The 18,417-nt window shown below is 44.6% G+C and overlaps 1 protein-coding gene across 1 annotated transcript in view; it reads left to right on the top strand.

Annotated features, from left to right (window-relative positions):
* Positions 1 to 4,294: 4,294 nt before the first annotated feature.
* The window catches only part of ryr2a (ryanodine receptor 2a (cardiac)), a gene marked incomplete at both ends in the record, with an annotated part of 249,977 nt that continues 235,854 nt past the window's right edge, over positions 4,295 to 18,417 (top strand). The window contains one exon of the mRNA XM_083787543.1: positions 4,295 to 4,345. Coding sequence (XP_083643669.1) covers positions 4,295 to 4,345 — 51 coding nt within the window. The remainder of the gene's footprint in view (positions 4,346 to 18,417) is intronic.

The following is an 18,417-nucleotide window of genomic DNA, read 5'->3' on the forward strand; positions in this document are numbered from 1 at the left end:
TTTTTTCCTTTTATGAAAAAGAAGAAAGGTAAAAAAATATATATAGAAGTTAATAGAACATCACAAAACCCAATACTGTGTAATAAAAAAAAATGAAAATGTTAACTTACTGTTGATTTTGCTATTTTTATCCGGAAGAAAATCTGGACTGAAATTCAAATAATAAAATCAACAGAAAGTTGTCATTTTTATAAAAAACTAGAAAAAGTGCCCTTCTGGGCACAGGTCTCCACCAGGAAATAAGAGTGTGTGATGTTTGGCAAAATGTTTAGGAGTAATATAAACATGTATTGTTTTAGTTTTTTTAGTTTTTTGCAACAATTTTCTTCATTTTGTCGAGGAAACACAGATCCAGATAACTCATAGCAACTCAAGGCAATCTTAACCAATCTTATCAGTGTAGAATCTGAGAAATCCAACAGACTCGTCTTTATCACATCACTAGAGAGATCATGTGTACCGATTTGCGTGAAATTTGGATGAAATCTGTGCGACTAACATAAACAATGTGTTTTCCAGAAATCGGCCTCATGGTGGCGCTATAACCGGCAGATGTGGAGGGATGCAGGGAAAATGTTTTTCCATGGCCTCTACGGAGTGCGCATACATACGTTTTATACAGATCAATGCAGTTATAGGTAAAAACAGGAATTGCACTGTTATAGCGCCATCCTCAGCCTAGTGGAAATGTGTGTGCATAATTTTACGGAAATTGCACACTGCGTTTGTTATTTGTGGCATTTTGTTCGAAACTGACCAATCATGTGAGCTTTGGAAGCCAATCTTAGCCAATCAGGATGGAAGATGGGGAAATGGTGCAGATCCGTGTTGATCACATGACTATGGAGATAGTGTATATCGAATTGTGTGATGTATAGATAAAATGTGTACGAGTAATCTACAGAAATGGGTTTTGCCTAAATCGGCCTCATGGTGGCGCTATAACAGGTTGTTGAGGAATATTTGGGGCAGAGGTTCGTTGTTGGCATCCAGGGAGTGTGTGTGCAAAGTTTGGCATGGATCGGGCCAACGGTGCCGGAGATTAGCTGGTAACTTGTACCAGGTCAGATTTCTCAATAAAGAAAGTATTTTTGTACCTGTGGTGTGCGGGCTACATCCATCATCTGCTGAAGTTTCTTTAGCCCAGCACACAGCCTGTCGATGTACGTATTCTACGTCCGCTCTAACAAATATGGACTTACAAGTAATGACGATTACAAGTAGGATGAAGGCTGATCTGCATCTTTGACAATTTTCAGCCTGCCTGTAACTGAGATTTCCTGTATTCGCAGGGAGCTGTCAGTGAGCTGTCAGTGGTCTGTATCTTGCCTTAGGCGGGGGGGGGGGGAGCTAGGGAGTTGAGAATTTAGTAATTTGAGCCAAGTGTTTTAGCTAGGTACCTCCTTCTTATTATTCCAAATACTTACTCACAATATAGGATACTTACTGTATGATATATTTACCTGTAGTATTATTATATTCTTGATCATCTCTAATGCTTGTTCTGTCTGCCATACTTTATACTATAGGGTGACGTGACGTCGTGGCCTAACGTCACGCCATTGACCGTTTCCGTGTCAACACAGTGAACACACTACATCTACACCACTTCTCCTTGTGAACTTGCATTTAATTTGAGTCAACCTACAAGTATCTAATTAGGACAACCTTCACCACTGTTACAAAGTAAACACTGAGGTGATGACAAAGACTAAATGCACCACCTAGTGGCTCCAAAACAAAATGTGGCGGTCAAAGTCTAGCTTGTCACCTTCTTAAACTAATAGCCTATTAGTCCTTTTTTGAAGAAAAGGCCAAAATAAGAGTGCGACTTAGGCCAAAAAGTGACCTCGCCCTAAACCGAGTGACAGCAGATTGCTGGACGAGCGCTGGCACTTTGGCAATTGGCATTGGGGGGTCAGATCAACATATCCGCCTGGGTGACAACAGACTGCTGGGCGAACGCTGGCGCTTTAGCATGGGGGGTCAGATCAACATATGGAATGAATTCTGTACTGGCCAAGCATATAAGGAGCATGTCTTGAGTGAACAGGGTTTGATGAGGTCACATCAACATACTGTATGGAATGTCAAAACAGGTCAGCTCATGCATATATGGAGATCTAAGGGTTGTAGCGGGGACATTGGGGCCCGGCATTGGGGCTCAGCCCAGGTAGGGCCGGGCCTTAATGTTTGGGCCTGGTGAGAACTCTAGTTTTCGCCTTCTGTCGGGCGCGGCTGCACTAATAACTTTGGGGCAGGCCCGTCTAGAGTTTGAATGGACAGGTATCAGTCAAAAGGGAGACATAGAAGAGGATGGATGGTGAAGGATCAACATATGGAATGTCAGAACAGGCTCTGACATTATCCATGTATGGAGATCTAAGGGTTCGAAGTTTGAGGTCAGATGTAGAGTTGCTGGACAATATTGATGACATCAGGGATCTCCATATATGGGCTTAATTGCGACGGCAGGTCGCATTTACTATGACATCAGGGATCTCTAACCCTGATGATGGCCCCATGCATATACTGTATGGGGGCATTCCCATGTATGGGGATAATGAGTGACTGACGGGAAATGTACGATTTCATAGTAAATGCGACGTGCCGTCGCAATTATAGAATTGCGTTGTAAAATTCCCAATACGTCTGGGGTCACATTATGCACGTTAGTCACAGCTCAACCTTTGGTTTGAGCTGTATTTTATTATAGATTGCGATTTCATTCTGAAAATGTTCTCCTATAACATGCCCAAAATATGAACTTGGTTAATGTTAATGACCCCCCCCCCCCCCCCCAGTGATAATTTTAGGAGGCGAGACACGAGACTCGGCTTGTGATTGGCTGAGACGGGGGTAGGGAGCGCTCTGCTGTGTTGTTTGGTCACTTGGAACATGTGCAAGGGCGGTGTAGACATGTCGGATCTACAAAAAGTAGTGGGGACGAGGATTTACCATTCTGTCCCTAACCTTATCGGAACATAACTCGAATGGCGTTGAGTCGGCTGAAGCAGACATCGCAGCATTCGGCATGGCGACTCCATAGACATATAGGTAGACGCCTCATTCACGCTGCAATTCATTGGAGCAACCTGTCTCGCACTGAGGGCGGAAGTGCACCCATAGAGTTGTATGAACATGGTGTCATGGCGGCCTCCAGTCACGTGACTCGCGCCCCTTCCGGCATCAACACGTAAGCTTGCCCTCACTTGAGAGCATTTGCCCCAGAGCCGGAACAGGCCTCGCCACGTCTACCTTTCTAAGTCTATGGTCTCACCTCCTATGGAAACAATAATTGCATCCCCCCCCACCCCTAAATGTCAATTTCCTCAGTTTTTAATTATTTGGAAATAATCCCCATTTGTTCTGCAATTCTCCCTATTCGTACTGCATCTTTCCCTATATAAAATCCCTGCTAAATACCTAAATAGTATATAGCTTGAGGAAACAACAGGGTGGGTGCCACTTCTCTATTGAACTCAATGGATGCGGCCACCATGTCCTTTTCTGCTGCCCTATTACTTTGCATGCTCTTGATGCACTGCATTTAGGCTATATCCCTAGTTGTAGCCTATATATACTGCAATTCTGTACTGCAGTCCCTGTTGCTGCTAACCCCCACCATTGGCCTGGAGGGGGAGTAAAACTACCACAAACACTGTCTCCTCCAATGCACATGGAGTCACCACTCACCAGCCTTTGCTTTTCACCTGACTGCTGGAAGGAATTTCATTTTTAAAGCTTTCATTATAATATTGAGATGGTCTCTACAGTGTGCTTGTAAACCTCTACACGGTTCAATGATTAAGCTCTTGTTAGGGGAAAAGGCTTCCGGGTTCCATGGAGAAAATAAATACATTAATAATAATAATGATTTGAGCAATACAATTATGAAAACAAGTTTCACATTCTGTTTCAAATGAAGAAATTACATTTATCATTGTGACTAATTTAGACACATTATTTGTCTGTTAAAACAACACTAGTTTCTTCAACATCAGTGTAATAGCTGCTACATTAACATTTTGTCCCCCTATAATTTATCATGACTATATTTGTTATTCTAGTCCATCTTCAATCTTCATCTCATCTGTTCTCTATATAAATCAATTTACATCCACATTAACACACCTGCGCAACCCCTCCCACGGTGCGAGGCACGCCAGCCAATCAGACACGCGCACTGAGCGTTCTCTCTCTCTTTCTCTCTCTCTCTCTCTCTCTCTCTCTCTCTCACACACACACACACACACACACACACACACGCATCCCTCCCTTTCCACGGGAAACCATGGCCGAAGGAGGAGAAGGCAGCGAGGATGAAATCCAGTTCTTACGAACTGTAAGTGCTTTTCTTCTAATTACACTTTTATACGCGCCGACTCTGTTGTTGTTCGTATCGATGGATGTTCAGTCTGCGTGGCATCTTGTCGCTCTTTTCTTGTGTTGATGATAAGATGTTGTTTTAGAAAAAAATATCGGCTGGGAGTTGACCGCAAGCTGCGACAAGAAGCGCATTTACACGATGACAGCTTTAGCCCGCTATGTCAGCCCACGAGATATTTATCAGTCATTTATGTCCGCATCGCATCATCATCATCATCATTAAGCTGACAGATGGCCGGCGTAATTCATAACACCCGTTATCACCTGAGCAGCCGCGGCTGCTTCTTGGATGCTGAGTGACAAAGGACTGAGGAATAGAGCTCAGTCAGTGGGCTGTTAAATGAAATGTTTACAGTAGTAGTAGTAGCCTTGCCTACTACTACTACTAGGGCTATTTGCAAAATAAAGAGGGGGTACTATAGCTAATGGAGAAAGTCAATCTTACGAGGGGGGATAATCTTCTTGGAGGTTTAAAAAAACAGTTTAATCGGAGTGCAGTTTGTGCTGTGGACTGGAGAGTCAATACTAATAGAGTTGAAATTGTGTCTGTGTGTGTGTGTGTGTGTGTGTGTGTGTTGGGGAGTGGATTCGGGGCGCAGTGCAGTGCAAACTGCCTACAGGAGAGAGAGAGAGAGAGAGAGAGAGAGAGAGAGAGAGAGAGAGAGAGAGAGAGAGAGAGAGAGAGAGAGAGAGAGAGAGAGAGAGAGAGAGAGAGAGAGAGAGAGAGAGAGAGAGAGAGAGAGAGAGGAGAGAGAGAGAGAGAGAGAGAGAGAGAGAGAGAGATATGCAGTGGGCTATAGGCGGGACTATATAGTCAGTGCATGGGAATGGAGCTGGGTCTGCAACAGTGTTCACTAAGCACCAGTTCATCATGCAAACAGAATGCCCACACAAATGTACATCTTTGTGTTTAGATGCACATTTCCAAATGCCTGCCCTGTGTATTCAGTTGTGGCTTCAGGGGGCTCTATACTGTCTATAGGAGAGAGACAGGTGTCCTATTGGACAGATTTGTTGTGTTATAGTAGCCTATAAGAATGTTGGTCGAGGAGGATTTTCTACAAAAAAAACAATGAATTATTGTTCTGCGATTGCAGCCCTTCTCAGTAGTCTATAGTCTTGTATAATGTGACAAGTCACTTTTTTTTTTAAAGAAACGTATACAATAATGTTGGCCTGCAGTGCGCCGCATGTCCACCCGTAATATGCACTGTTAGTTAGCAATTTTCCTCTGCAGTCTGCACCAATATCACCAAGACATTCCTGTATATGTTTGACAGCCGGCTGTGATCAATTGTATTGCTGTGGGTTGGCCTGTTTCTTTTCTATCGCACCTGCCTCTGCACTCATACATATACATTATATTCCGTGTACACTGACTCTAGTCACACGCTGTATGCTCACACTTGCATGTTTTCCGTTGAGCTACCCGGAAACTGCTTCATTACTGTGGGGAGTGTAGATCTTGGTCCTGTATTGCAGTGGTCCTGGTCCATCCATATAGTTATCCACTGTCATTTTTATCCTAACTTAACATGGTCTGTATGCAATTAAGTCCAGTCATACCCTGACCTGCATGGGTGATACTGTGAAACTCTGTGTGGTTCAAAACATAACCTCAGCTTTCCCCTATTATGGGGGCCGGAAGGGGGCATTTCACAGAAATTGCCAATCTACAAGCTCACAGCGCGTCCCAACGCGGCACGATGTGAGCTTGTAGATCTTCTATTAATGAGGAAGAGATTCAGTCATAGCGTGTTGGTGCACCTGCAGGTTCAGTTGTGGCCGAAGCATCTGCAACAATATGACCTCATGTTTCACATGTTTCACATCATCAGTTGGTTTGATAAAATAAGTACAGGTGGGAAGTCACTTACACAGTACACAGCAGTACATTTAATGTCACTCACAATTAAGGTGCATGGATAAAAATGTTTAAAGGGCATGATCCGTTTCAAGCAAAAAGCTCTTCTGGTCTCCCACTGAAGTCTATTTATGTCCTTCAAGTGTTCTTTATCTACATGCTGCATGCTATTGTAAGTAACATGAAATGTACTTCTCCATATAAGTGGTTTCCCACTTTTCCTTATCTATCTATGTTGGCCTTTTGGGCTTTTTGAGCCCTTTTCTGTATCACTTCATGATTGTATCACTTATGGATTTCTAAATTTCTAGAATTACATTCTATATTTTGAAATATAGAATGAATGGAGGACTTCTTCTCATGAGTGATCTTGTGGATCATCCATATAATAATTGACCAACCTGCTATCATTTATTTGAACTCTTACTCTACAGTAGCTGTGCTGTCAATGGTTTTGAAAGTCACTACTTTGGAAATGGCTGGAGCCTGGAGGATATCTCATATTGGAGCGACACTTCAACCAACTAGTTTAAGTTTAGTTGAGTTACGTTTAGCTGGAAATATGCTTTATAGAGTCCACATTATTCAGCAGTCAGCACCCACTTTATGTGATGGAGCCGTTGTCTGATGGAGCTGCTGCTGCCTACCTGCTATATGAGCCTTGCCATTGATCTACGATGTGTGTGTTCAGCTGGTGGCTGCCGCTGAAGTGTCATCGTCGTCTCTATTGTTTTGAAAATCGCACATGATGCGGCCATCAATACCGGGGCCGACTATCTGGCTCCGCGCCCAGTCAAAGAGAAACGTGGTTTTGAATTACGCCACCCCCGCCCCCCTCCTATACTCTCTACTTGCTTCTTCATCCCTTCATCTGCACCCCCCCCGCTCTCTCTTTTCTGAGATGAGACCAGATAGCTAAAAAACATGAACACCAGTTCCCAAACCCGAATTTGTCCAAAGAAAAACACGAACCACTTAAATTGTGTATATAATATAAATGCTGGCGTATTTTCCCTGATTATGCACCTATTAAGACATTATTGATCTTCTCCTTTCTCTTTCTTTCCGTTTTCTCTTCTTTCAATTTTCCTCCTCTACTACCCCCCCACCCTTCTCTCCTTCCCATTGTCTTCTATCCTCATAATCCAACCCTCCTCTTCTTCCCACTCTACTTCTCCATCTCCTCCTGCCTTTTCTCCATCTCCTCCTGCGCTTCCACAATCCTCTGCTCCTCATTCCATCTGCTCCCTCCCCTCTTTTCTTGTTCCTCTCTCCCTCCTCTCCCCCAGACTCCTCTCCCTCTCTCCCTCTGATCTTGCAGCACCTCTTGTAAATTGCAATTTGAATAAGGATCAATACATGATTACTCCTGTCTGCTGATGTCTCAACACAAAGCAAACAGCAGGGGAGAAGGAGGCCTCTCTCTCTCTCTCTCTCTCTCTCTCTCTCTGCCATAAGTATATATACTAGAACGGTGCCCAGGGCAATGGCCTACTTGGAACGATGCAAGTTGGAAATGCATGCCCCACCCAGATATTATGCGTTGGGCACTGTGTGTGTGTGTGTGTGTGTGTGTGTGTGTGTGTGTGTGTGTGTGTGTGTGTGTGTGTGTGTGTGTGTGTGTGTGTGTGTGTGTGTGTGTGTGTGTGTGTGTGTGTGTGTGTGTGTGTGTGTGTGTGTGTGTGTGTGTGTGTGTGGTGAACCGTTGGTTCAGCGCAGTCAGGCAAGACTCCTCTCTAAAGTTTCCATAAACTTAACTTGAAAGTTACGTTTGGCAAACATAAATAACTAGAACGGTGCCCGTGGGGCCTCTACAGCGGTGCCCGTTGGGCACTGGCCTACTTGGAACGATGCAAGTTGGAAATGCATGCCACACCCAGATATTATGTCTGTCTCCCTTTTATGTCCATATATGGAGTTCTTTGTAAGGCATGCCCAAATATGGAGTATATGCAGCCAGCTTGTGGAGTTCTGTGTCAGAGCCAGTCCAGAGTCCGGGCAGAGGCCTTTTTTGGGCAGTACTGGACAACCGTGGGTCCGACCGACTCAACACCGGCCACTGCACCCTCTGCTGTGGTGTGAAACGCGTGTGTCGATTTTGAAGTCGGTGAGGCTAACGGTTCTCGAGTTACGTGGATTACACACAGACATACAGACAGAGACTTGGTGCATTCAACTGTTTCTTTATGTGTCCATCCCTCTCTTTGATGAATAGCCTTCTACAGATTACAACTTAATTTCCTTATCTGGAAACCAATTTACTTGTGGTTCTAGTGCTCTGTATTTCCTTTGAATTGTAATATTGTATTCATCTATGATGTGATTGAACTTGCTGTCATTTACTTTGTATTTTTGTTTTATGTATCTTACAAAACGACAGAGGTTCCTACTTGTTATAGTCTTGACCAGGGGTTCAGTCCCCATTTGTGTGTGGATAAAATGCTCTTTCACAATATGACACACTCAACAAATCTGTGTGAGAAGTAAAACCACAAATGCACCCTGACCCAATTTGAATTAACGTTATTATTGTAGCATCAGCGAGCCTGGTGGACTGGTTTCGGAACTGCCCACAACCCTCCTATGAGACACAGACGGAGTAGAAACAAATTGTGGTATTTTATCATGAACATTAGTGAGGAGTCAATTAAGGACCAATAATATGAAGATTAGTTGAACAGTGGTGAAGTGGTCCTTTAACAAGCTACTCGAGCCCACTGTTTCTTCAACAGTATTTTCGAGTTATTATGTTTTTTCTTCTCCCAATGTAGTCATTGTGCCAACCTCCCCCTCGTGTATTATTGTGCATGTGACAGTGTAGTCCCTTTCACTGCCAAACCCTATATTAATACTCGTTGGTGTCGTGGAAGGTGTGTGGATGACTATGTGACTGCTCCGGTACATGGTGTCGCCACATCCACTTCTCTCCACCAGGACCATTATGTTGCATGCAGAGGAACACACTGTACCTCCCAGTTCTGCTCCCTGCTGAACAGCTAGGTGCACTGACCCACCTGTAGAAGTCACTAATGTAGCGACAGAGAACGCCTTTCCACTTTCCACCCACAAAAACAGCCACTTGAGAGCCGGACACAGTGCCATTTCTCTGTTTAATTCCTCGTATTGTGCTTTTAAATGGTGAAGGTGATGAGGCTTCTGCAGTGCACCCTTCAGAATAAGTGTCAAGGTGTAGGAAAAAACCTTTCATCCGACCTTCTGAATCGCGACGAAGGTTTTGAATTTTGGGCTAATGGGCTCTGCCACCTCTCCCTAACTAGGAGAGTGTCCACTAACTGCCACTGCAGAGCCATTAACATCTAAACTTTAGATTCTAAAGTAATGTTGATGTCCACATTTCTATTGAAATGTAATGAAAGAAATGAAAATTTGTCAAAATCTAAAAACACACACGCACTGTGTGTCTGCGGTGTATCTCACCGCAGTGTCTACTGCACGCACGCACGCACGCACACACACACGCACGCACGCACACTGTAAAACTGATGATTAGCCCTCTTTCCCCGTATGAAACTTTAATGACTTCCCTCCCAGTTACATAAATGTTATATCTTCGCTTAGTGATGATTATTTTTTCTTGTACCATCTATCAGCATAACACTCTGAGTAGCCTGAGTGGCCTGTGTGTGTGTGTGTGTGGGGGGGGGGGGGGGGAGGTTGCAGGGAGACTGCTTTGTGCGTGTATGTGCATTTCATTTTTCTTTCAAGCTTTGTCTGTGTATGTGTGTGTGTATGACTTTGATCTTCCCCTATCAGTTCTGTGTTCTGCTCAGGGCTCTGTCATAGTGTGGACTCATCATGTATTAGTCAATAGTTATTAGTGACTGACTGTGATTCCTTTCAGCTCACATAAGAAAAAAAGAAGGAAAAGTAGCAGGAAGAAAATCGGTGCTTGGTGGTTTTCGTGCAACATTTACCACGGGTTATGGGTTTATACGATAGTTTTCCTGCAACATCTGAGGCCACTGTAGTAGGCCACACACTGGGTATGCGTGCATGCCTGTTACTAGTGAAGGCTAAATGTCCCCACAGCTATAGAATTTGACAAATTTGTGAGGACAATGTTCCTGACTCCTCACAAGGGATTACAGAGTACAGAGTGTGTGCGAGCTGGCCAGCCATGCACCATTCGTCACGCTGCCAAAGGAACTCAACTCAGCCATATGGTTGCTGTGGATGGTTGGGTAGAATTTGTGGCTGAGGAAACCCTGGAAACCCTTCAAAAGAGCAGAAAACAGCGACCTTCCATGGCTCACAAACTGGCTGCGTACCAACAAGGGTGAGGCATGCCAGCAGTGACTGTCGTGTGCTTAGCCGACTCCATACTATGCCCTCAGGAAATCCCAGTGGGACTACCATTTGGTTGGCCTGTGCAGTTCCTCGTTGACAGTGATGTGATAAATTAAAGTGCTGATCTGTGTCGAAGAAGACTATGGGTATTTTACAAACAGATGAATGTCCAAGTGATAATAATTATATATCACTCCAGAGCTCTGTGGTGTTGCTGTCTCCACTGTCACGCTGCAGTGTGTCCACATACTGTAGATGGCACGCACCTTAGCTTCCTAACTGTGGGTCCAGTTCTGGGTGCCTGGCACCGTCCCCATCCTCTCTGACCTTGTCTGTGACCCCGTAGAGGTCCACATCTTTTATGTGGTTCTCCAATATGTCATCAAGTACCATTCCATTATATACTATGGGCTCTATTTCCGTCCATGCTAAACCCCTTATCCCTAAACTTTTTTCACTATTTTGAAAAACATTTTTGAATAGTTCAACTAGCCGATCTACATCGACACATTGTGAGGTTGTAGATTGGCTATTTTAACTATTCAAAGATGTTTGAAACTTGCCCATGATGGCACAAACACTTTACAAGTAGGTTATGAGCACGATACACCCCAAATAGGTCTAAATCCGTCCACAGGCCTGTTGTGAACATTGCTGTGAAGTCCTCTGTAGAATGTGCCTGTGCGTGCGCACGTGTGTGTTTGAGACGGTACTTTTCCATTTTCTACTAACCGTGTGTGTGTGCGCTTGCACGTGTGCATTTCTGTCTGAAATAAAGTAGGCTATGAGGTGTTACTGGTTTCACCGGTGTGGTCATGAGTTTATTAATTGGTGGGGAAATTATTCACTCCACCATCCACGGCAAGTGTGTGTGTGTGTGTGTGTGTGTTAGGGTTGGGTGACGATACGAATACATCGTCAATCGCGAATATACGAATCCAATCGCCGAATATTTTTATTAGGCGATTTTTCGGGACGATTTAGCCCAATTAACCTGTAAAGTGAATGTGAATCAATTTGGACCAGCAAGCGGCCGGGTGGAAATCCTCGCCTCCCGTTATAACGGTATGCTCCCACAGTCCCCGCACTCAGCAGTCAGAAGCATCGGGGAACGGCACTTACGGCAGCCGCCTGCCAGAGTAAAGGCTGGGAGCCGAGGGAGGCTGTAGCCTACATGTTGTTTTAGCTCCGGAGTCCAGACCCATGCAGTTTAATAATATACAGTCACAACAGAATGCACACTGCTGTCTCGTGTCTCATCACAATCCCAATGCTCCACCCGTGAAGTCGGGGCGGAAAAAATAAAAAACAGGCTGCTAGTGTTAGTATAGGCTTATAGCTTAGCGTTAGCTTAGCGTGTAGCTACTGATTCAACACACTGAACTTCATCTCCGCCTGTAATCCAAGTTATTTTTTTATTGACAACGTGAACAAACCCCGACACCAGCGCTGCAAAAATAGACAGATCTACAAGCTCTCAACGTGTAGCGAACGGTGCTGCAGAAACAGGCAGGACGCTGCGCCTTGAGAGCCTGTGGATCAGCAGCAGCATGTGGGCGCCCCTCTGAGCCTCAGACGCCGGTGCGGGGAGGCAAGACTTCTCCACTGTATAGGCTCGGGGATCATTCGTTAGCTTAGCGCTTAGCTTAGCGTGTAGCCCCTACTGGTGCAACCCACTGATTGAACTTCATCTCCGCCTGTAATCTAAGTTATTTTTTATTGACAACGTGAACAAACCCCGACACCAGCGCTGCAAAAATAGACAGATCTACAAGCTCTCAACGCGTAGCGAACGGCACTGCAAACAGGCAGGACGCGATGCCTTGAGAGCCTGTGGAACAGCCCGGCCGCAGCCCGGCTCCGCTGCTCCGCTCCGAGCATCCGATGGACCGGTGCGGGGAGGCAAGGGAGCAAGTTACCCTGGCTGCGCAGCAGAAACAGACTGATCTACAAGTTCTCAATGCCTAGCGAACGGAGCGGCAAAAACAAGCAGGACGCGGCGCCTTGAGAGCTTGTAGATCTGGCTTTTTTGCGACCTGCAGTGAGCTGTTCTCACTTTACTTGTATGACACGAATACATCGTCAATCGCCGATTTTTGGTCAGACGATTGGCGATTGAAAAAAATTGGCATATCGCCCAACCTTTGTGTGTGTGTGTGTGTGTGTGTGTGTGTGTGTGTGTGTGTGTGTGTGTGTGTGTGTGTGTGTGTGTGTGTGTGTGTGTGTGTGTGTGTGTGTGTGTGTGTGTGTGTGTGTGTGTGTGTGTGTGTGTGTGTGTGTGTGTGTGTGTGTGTGTGTGTGTGTGTGTGTGTGTGTGTGTGTGTGTGTGCAGGTGAAGATGAGTGGTGGTGACTGTGCTGTGTGTGCAGGTGACTCCCCTGCAGTGGATCTTTGATTTACAGAGCAATTAAGGAGGGAGAGATGAGATGTGTAGTGGTGGAGGAGACAGGAAATACTTTTTATTGTGCTTCTCTCTCTCTCTCTCCCCCCCTTATCTGTCCGGCAATGTGGTTCATTGTGGTCACCAGTCCAGATAATCATTTGGTCCATCATTTAATCCATCCATTGAAGCCTCTTCATGTTTGCTTATGTGTCTGTGAAAGACTGATGTCTGTGTCAATGAAGTGTAGATCACAGGTTCAATGATACAGTATATAACCTGAGTGTGCTTACAGTATAGAATCCCCAGGATGTACCGCGTGTGTCATTGAGCGTGTATTTACTATACTAGAGATGACACCTAAAGTACGTTGCACCACCAATCCGACCGATATTACCAGTACAGTATATGGAGATCTCTCTATCTAACAGTCATCGGTATACTGTATGGGCATGCCCCCTTTTGTGCCCATATATGGAACTGACTGATTTGTTTGTTTGACACATTGAGGTTAGATAACACAATCAATATGTTGATCTGACCTCATCAAACCCTGTACACTCAAGACACGCTCCATATACGGCCAGTACAGTCTTCATTCCATATGTTGATCTGACCCCCATGCCAAAGTGCCAGCGCTCGCCCAGCAGTCTGCCGTTACCCAGGCGGATGCGAGCACGCGAACCTTCTCGCCCTCAGGGCTTCTTACTGGTAGCTAATATAAGCTTGTTTCTCATCTTCTCTCATCCTTACCAGACGGATGTATTTGTATAAGTTGGAGCTATGAATGGACCTCCCAGTTGGATATACAGTAGACCAAAGAAAATTCAAACAACCTGAAATGGAACATGAAAAGGTTGTCTGTTTAATATATTCCATGCTTTTGCTTTTGGAACCATAAGCAAGTGTTTTGGGTCCCTAAAAAAACTCACCATACTGCAAAATACAAAAGAGCCTAAGAAGCAAAGAAAGAAGGTGACTTAAATGTCAACACTTTTACAGACAAGCATGTCGATCTAACGTAAGACGCAATGATAAACAAACAAACCACAGAAACAAACTAATCTGTTCAGAGAAAATAAAGACCTAATGAAACAAATCACTTCAAAACACAGAAGGAATCAACGCAACTTACTAGTCAAGAAATTGAGACAACATTAACAAACATTAAGATGGCAACTTGCACAACCACTTAAGCCCTACATACTTTGTATAGTGAAAATTGCAGATCTACAAGCTCACAACAAGCATAACCAATTATTTAATGGATTCCCTTGTAAGAACAATGGTCATTCTTGATACTGATTGTGGATTCAGGGCCACTGCCTTCTGCAGTCCTGCAGTGCAGGTCTCTAGGGGTGTCAGAATGGGCATTATGACACCGAGGACCTGCAGTCAGTGACTATACACTGACTGCAGGGTCGCTATGATGCTGCCAATGGCCTGCAGTCTGTCATTTTGGTCCTTCTTACGCAAGTTAGTTTGCATACTATGCGCACACACACGGGCGCACGCACGCACGCACACACACACTTACTGAGATATGCAAATAAAGTAGCATAGTATAAACATACAGCTCTGCAAACAACTGCATCCTTGTAACTAACTTCTTTATACAAAATATGGGCATGGTAGTCAAAGTACATGCAAACGCTCACACACACCCGCACGCACACACACACACACACACACACACACACACACACACACACACACACACACACACACACACACACACACACACACACACACACACACAGTACGCACGTGCACACACACTGTTGTTGTACCCTACCCAACATGCACTCCAGTAAAGGCAAATAGCAATTACACTGGAAGACCAATAACGTACTCGTTCAGTAGCGTGCCTGTTTGGAGGTATTGATAATCAATATCTTTTCATCCTATAGAGCTATGCAGGTCAGTCTTGAATCCTTTGCTGTCTCTGCAGTACACACACACACACACACACACACACGCACACACACACTTCTTATGGTTGTCTTCAAATAGTATGTGACACTGACCACACAGAGACCCACACTGCAGTAAACCTTATCTGCTGTCCAGTCTCCTCCTGTCTCTGACTTTCAGGAGGGGGACACACACATCGACTGCTCTGTTCCATCCCGTTGTTCCGTCTCCCCCTATACTGTATTTGACGGCGATCCCCCAGTGTGTGCTTTGTGAGCTCACGGCGCGTTTGAGTCAAGCTTGATGTTTATTAAGTGTTTGTGTCACTGCACATCTGAAAGCAGGTCACCTCCTCCGGTACTGGGCTTTACTAAACACACTCTATACAGTCCTGCTGCTAAAATAATTTGTACCATTTTAAAACAAGACCCTTGACTCTGGCTCAGGATTCAGGAACCCCAAGGCTGTTTCAGTGATTATTCAGACTAATCTATTAAGTATTATTTATTTATTCAAATGTCTTCGCGTTGATTCATTGATTTAAAGAATGAAATTAAAATAACGGAACAAACCCGCTTCTCGATTATTTGACCAATTTAAAACGTAATCGATGGAATAATAGCAGAGAAGATTGTCAATAGTTGCAGCTCCAATAGTTGCAAGTCCAAGGTTCTACCAAAGTTCAACATCACATTAAACATATTTTTTCTCCATCATTTTGTCTCCTGCCCTCTCTCTGTCTCCCTGACTCCATTCTCTCTCTCTCTCTCTCTCTCTCTCTCGTTGTCTCTCTCTCTCTCTCTCTCGTTGTCTCTTCATACCACAGCAGTATGGCGGTTGACTGACCTCACGTACAATTAAAAAAGTGCAGGTCCCTGTTGAATAATTGAAAGCTGGTGGTCCGGCTGATTGGCTGATTCATAATTAATGTGCGTTAATGTCTGTTTAACACACTGGGTAAAAGAGCTGGTCAGAGACTGTGGTCAGGCACGCACGCACGCACGCACGCTCGCACACACAGAGCATCTTAGTGCGCAACTGCACATGTTAGTGTCTGCAGTAATCCATGTTGTGCACTCATTTGTTGGTGACGATTACTTGTTGCCCGAATGCATGCATGTGTGCATGTGTGCGTGTGTGTGATACGAACAGCTGACCTGAGACAGGAATGGCTGAGGGTTAGGATTGGATCCAGGAAGTGACAGTTGGATGGATGAGAGAGGGCGAGAGACCCCTCCCTCCTCTCCTCCAAAGGAGAACATCCTGTGAGCTTTGAACATGACGTTTCACAGAGATGGAAGGCATTTGGAGAGAGAGAGCGAGAGAGACAGACAGAAAATAACCAGAGATCACCAGCGTAGCATGAGCCTCATCGACCATATCCAGTCAAGCATGCATGTGACCGAATGAGGTCCTTTTGTATTTCTTTTTTTTTGGTGTTGAATGTTTGCGTTGTCCCTAATAAATACATTTATTGCATTTTGGTGACCTGAGGGACAACAACATATAAAATTGTGGTTTTAAAAGCCCCACTAGCAGCTCATAGGGACTTGCACCCAACCGGGACGTTTGGCTAAAAGGTGGTGGCGCTAGGCCAGGGGGTCAGCGAAATCAGTAGGGTTCATCCTAAAACCTATCCACAGTTTGTGTCAGTAGCTCAATGCTGTTCGCTTTCATTGAGCAACTAGATTGTGTTATTATGATTAGGCTATGGTGTCCTGGCTTATTGTATCCCTATGACATACAGTGCGTGCAGGCGTGCGTGCATGCGTGCGTGCGTGCGTGCACACTGCCAGTGTGCTTGCATAGCAGTAGTTCTTTTCTTTATATAACATTTATTTTACCACTGAAAGTAAAATCTCTTTTTACAAGAGACCTCGACTAGAAAGGCAGCAGTAAACATATATAGTTGAAAGTCACAACACAGCAAAGAAAAACATATTCAGCAAAGTGGTCCCGAGCCATATTGATGATGGGGGGGGCACCTTAGCTTGGGGGGTGGGGGGGAGTATTAATCAGCCAGTTTCATGGCATTTAGATATCTTGGTCCAAATTCACAACGGCGTTTACGATGATAACATGACGTGACGCTAGCGGAAAGGCATTTACGTGGATTTCCCACATTAATTTGGAATTCATGGAAATGGCCGTGAACTTGACGCTCACGTAGGTTGGTCGGAAACTCCGTCAAATCCTACGGGACGTCTTTAGGTGGCGGAGAAATTTGCGGAAGCATACACTTGCGAATAGATTTATTCAGAAGGCTTTAGTCTTCATGCTGAATCAATAAATTGTTCCCAAATCTCAGATAAAATATGTAGGCATGTGTCCCCAACATATTGGTCGATCAGCACATAAAGATCGGGGGGGGGGGGATCCTTTGGAAAATGAATAGGGCTATATAGCCCTATATAAAAAATAGAAGACCACATTAGCCTAATGAATGGCATCAGCGTGTTATATCATAGTTTTAAGCCAGCTCACCTCCACTCGCGCTTGTTCACAAACATGACGGACAGACTTTATAATAATGTATATTGATATTGATCACATGCATGGATGCCACACACAGAATAGTTTAACTCACTGGATAAACTCACTGGATTATAATTTCTTCAGACAAGAGGATCCCAGGCCTATGAGGTAGGCCTATAATTATTCACTTATGAATGTATAGGCTACTGTTCTTTATCTCGCAAACCGAGGGCCCATGCCCCCCTCCCTCTCTCTCTCTCTCTCTCTAGCTCTCTCTCAAAAGACGACTTTTGCATTGACATATATCCGATATTTTAAATATCGGATATGTTTTACCTCTGCAAAGGTGTGAGTGAGCACCCGCCTTGGTCCCGAACTTAATTAAATAAATTATAATTATATTGCTTCAGCGGAGCACGCACCGTTTCATGGATTGATGTCAGTTTGTACATATATAGTAGCCTACAGTGGTAATATACAATGGTGCAAAAACGACATAACATAAAAGCCCTAACTGTCCTGTTCCTACATGTGTAGAATTATTAAATTAATAGAGTGCGGGCTATATTCATAGCAGTGACCGCGGCTGTGATTTCTTTCCAGCAATAATTTTTATTGTAATTTGTGAAGCCGCTATATAGTCTGCGGCTGCAAAGCCTTTTTTCTTTTTTTGACAGACGGATCTCAGACAAACTGCTGTCTGCTGAGTCATGCTTGAAGCCTTTTATGGTGCGATATAGGGCGTGGATCTATGCAGATGAGGTTGTCGGGTGCTTTTCCGATCACTTTGCACCCGCTGCATTCAGTATGACATACACCTGCGAATCTGCGATACGCCTGCGTACCTGTGGTACACACCACTCTCTGAATAACATGTCATCTCAACGTAGCTTGATCGGACGGATAAATACGATATCTGTTTCCGCCACCGGTTACACTCTGGCGCATTTAGTTTTTGAAGAATCAGGACCCTTGTGTGCTAGTGGAAATGTTGACCAAAGGGTGGTGCTACCATAGAGTATTAAAAGGATAGAGACTGAACCGGAGCGATAGCCCCGCCCCCCCGCTATTCATTTCAGTGGAAGTT

The sequence above is a fragment of the Protomyctophum parallelum genome, assembly GCF_964188405.1.
Source record: "Protomyctophum parallelum genome assembly, chromosome: 17".
Taxonomy (NCBI): domain Eukaryota; kingdom Metazoa; phylum Chordata; class Actinopteri; order Myctophiformes; family Myctophidae; genus Protomyctophum; species Protomyctophum parallelum.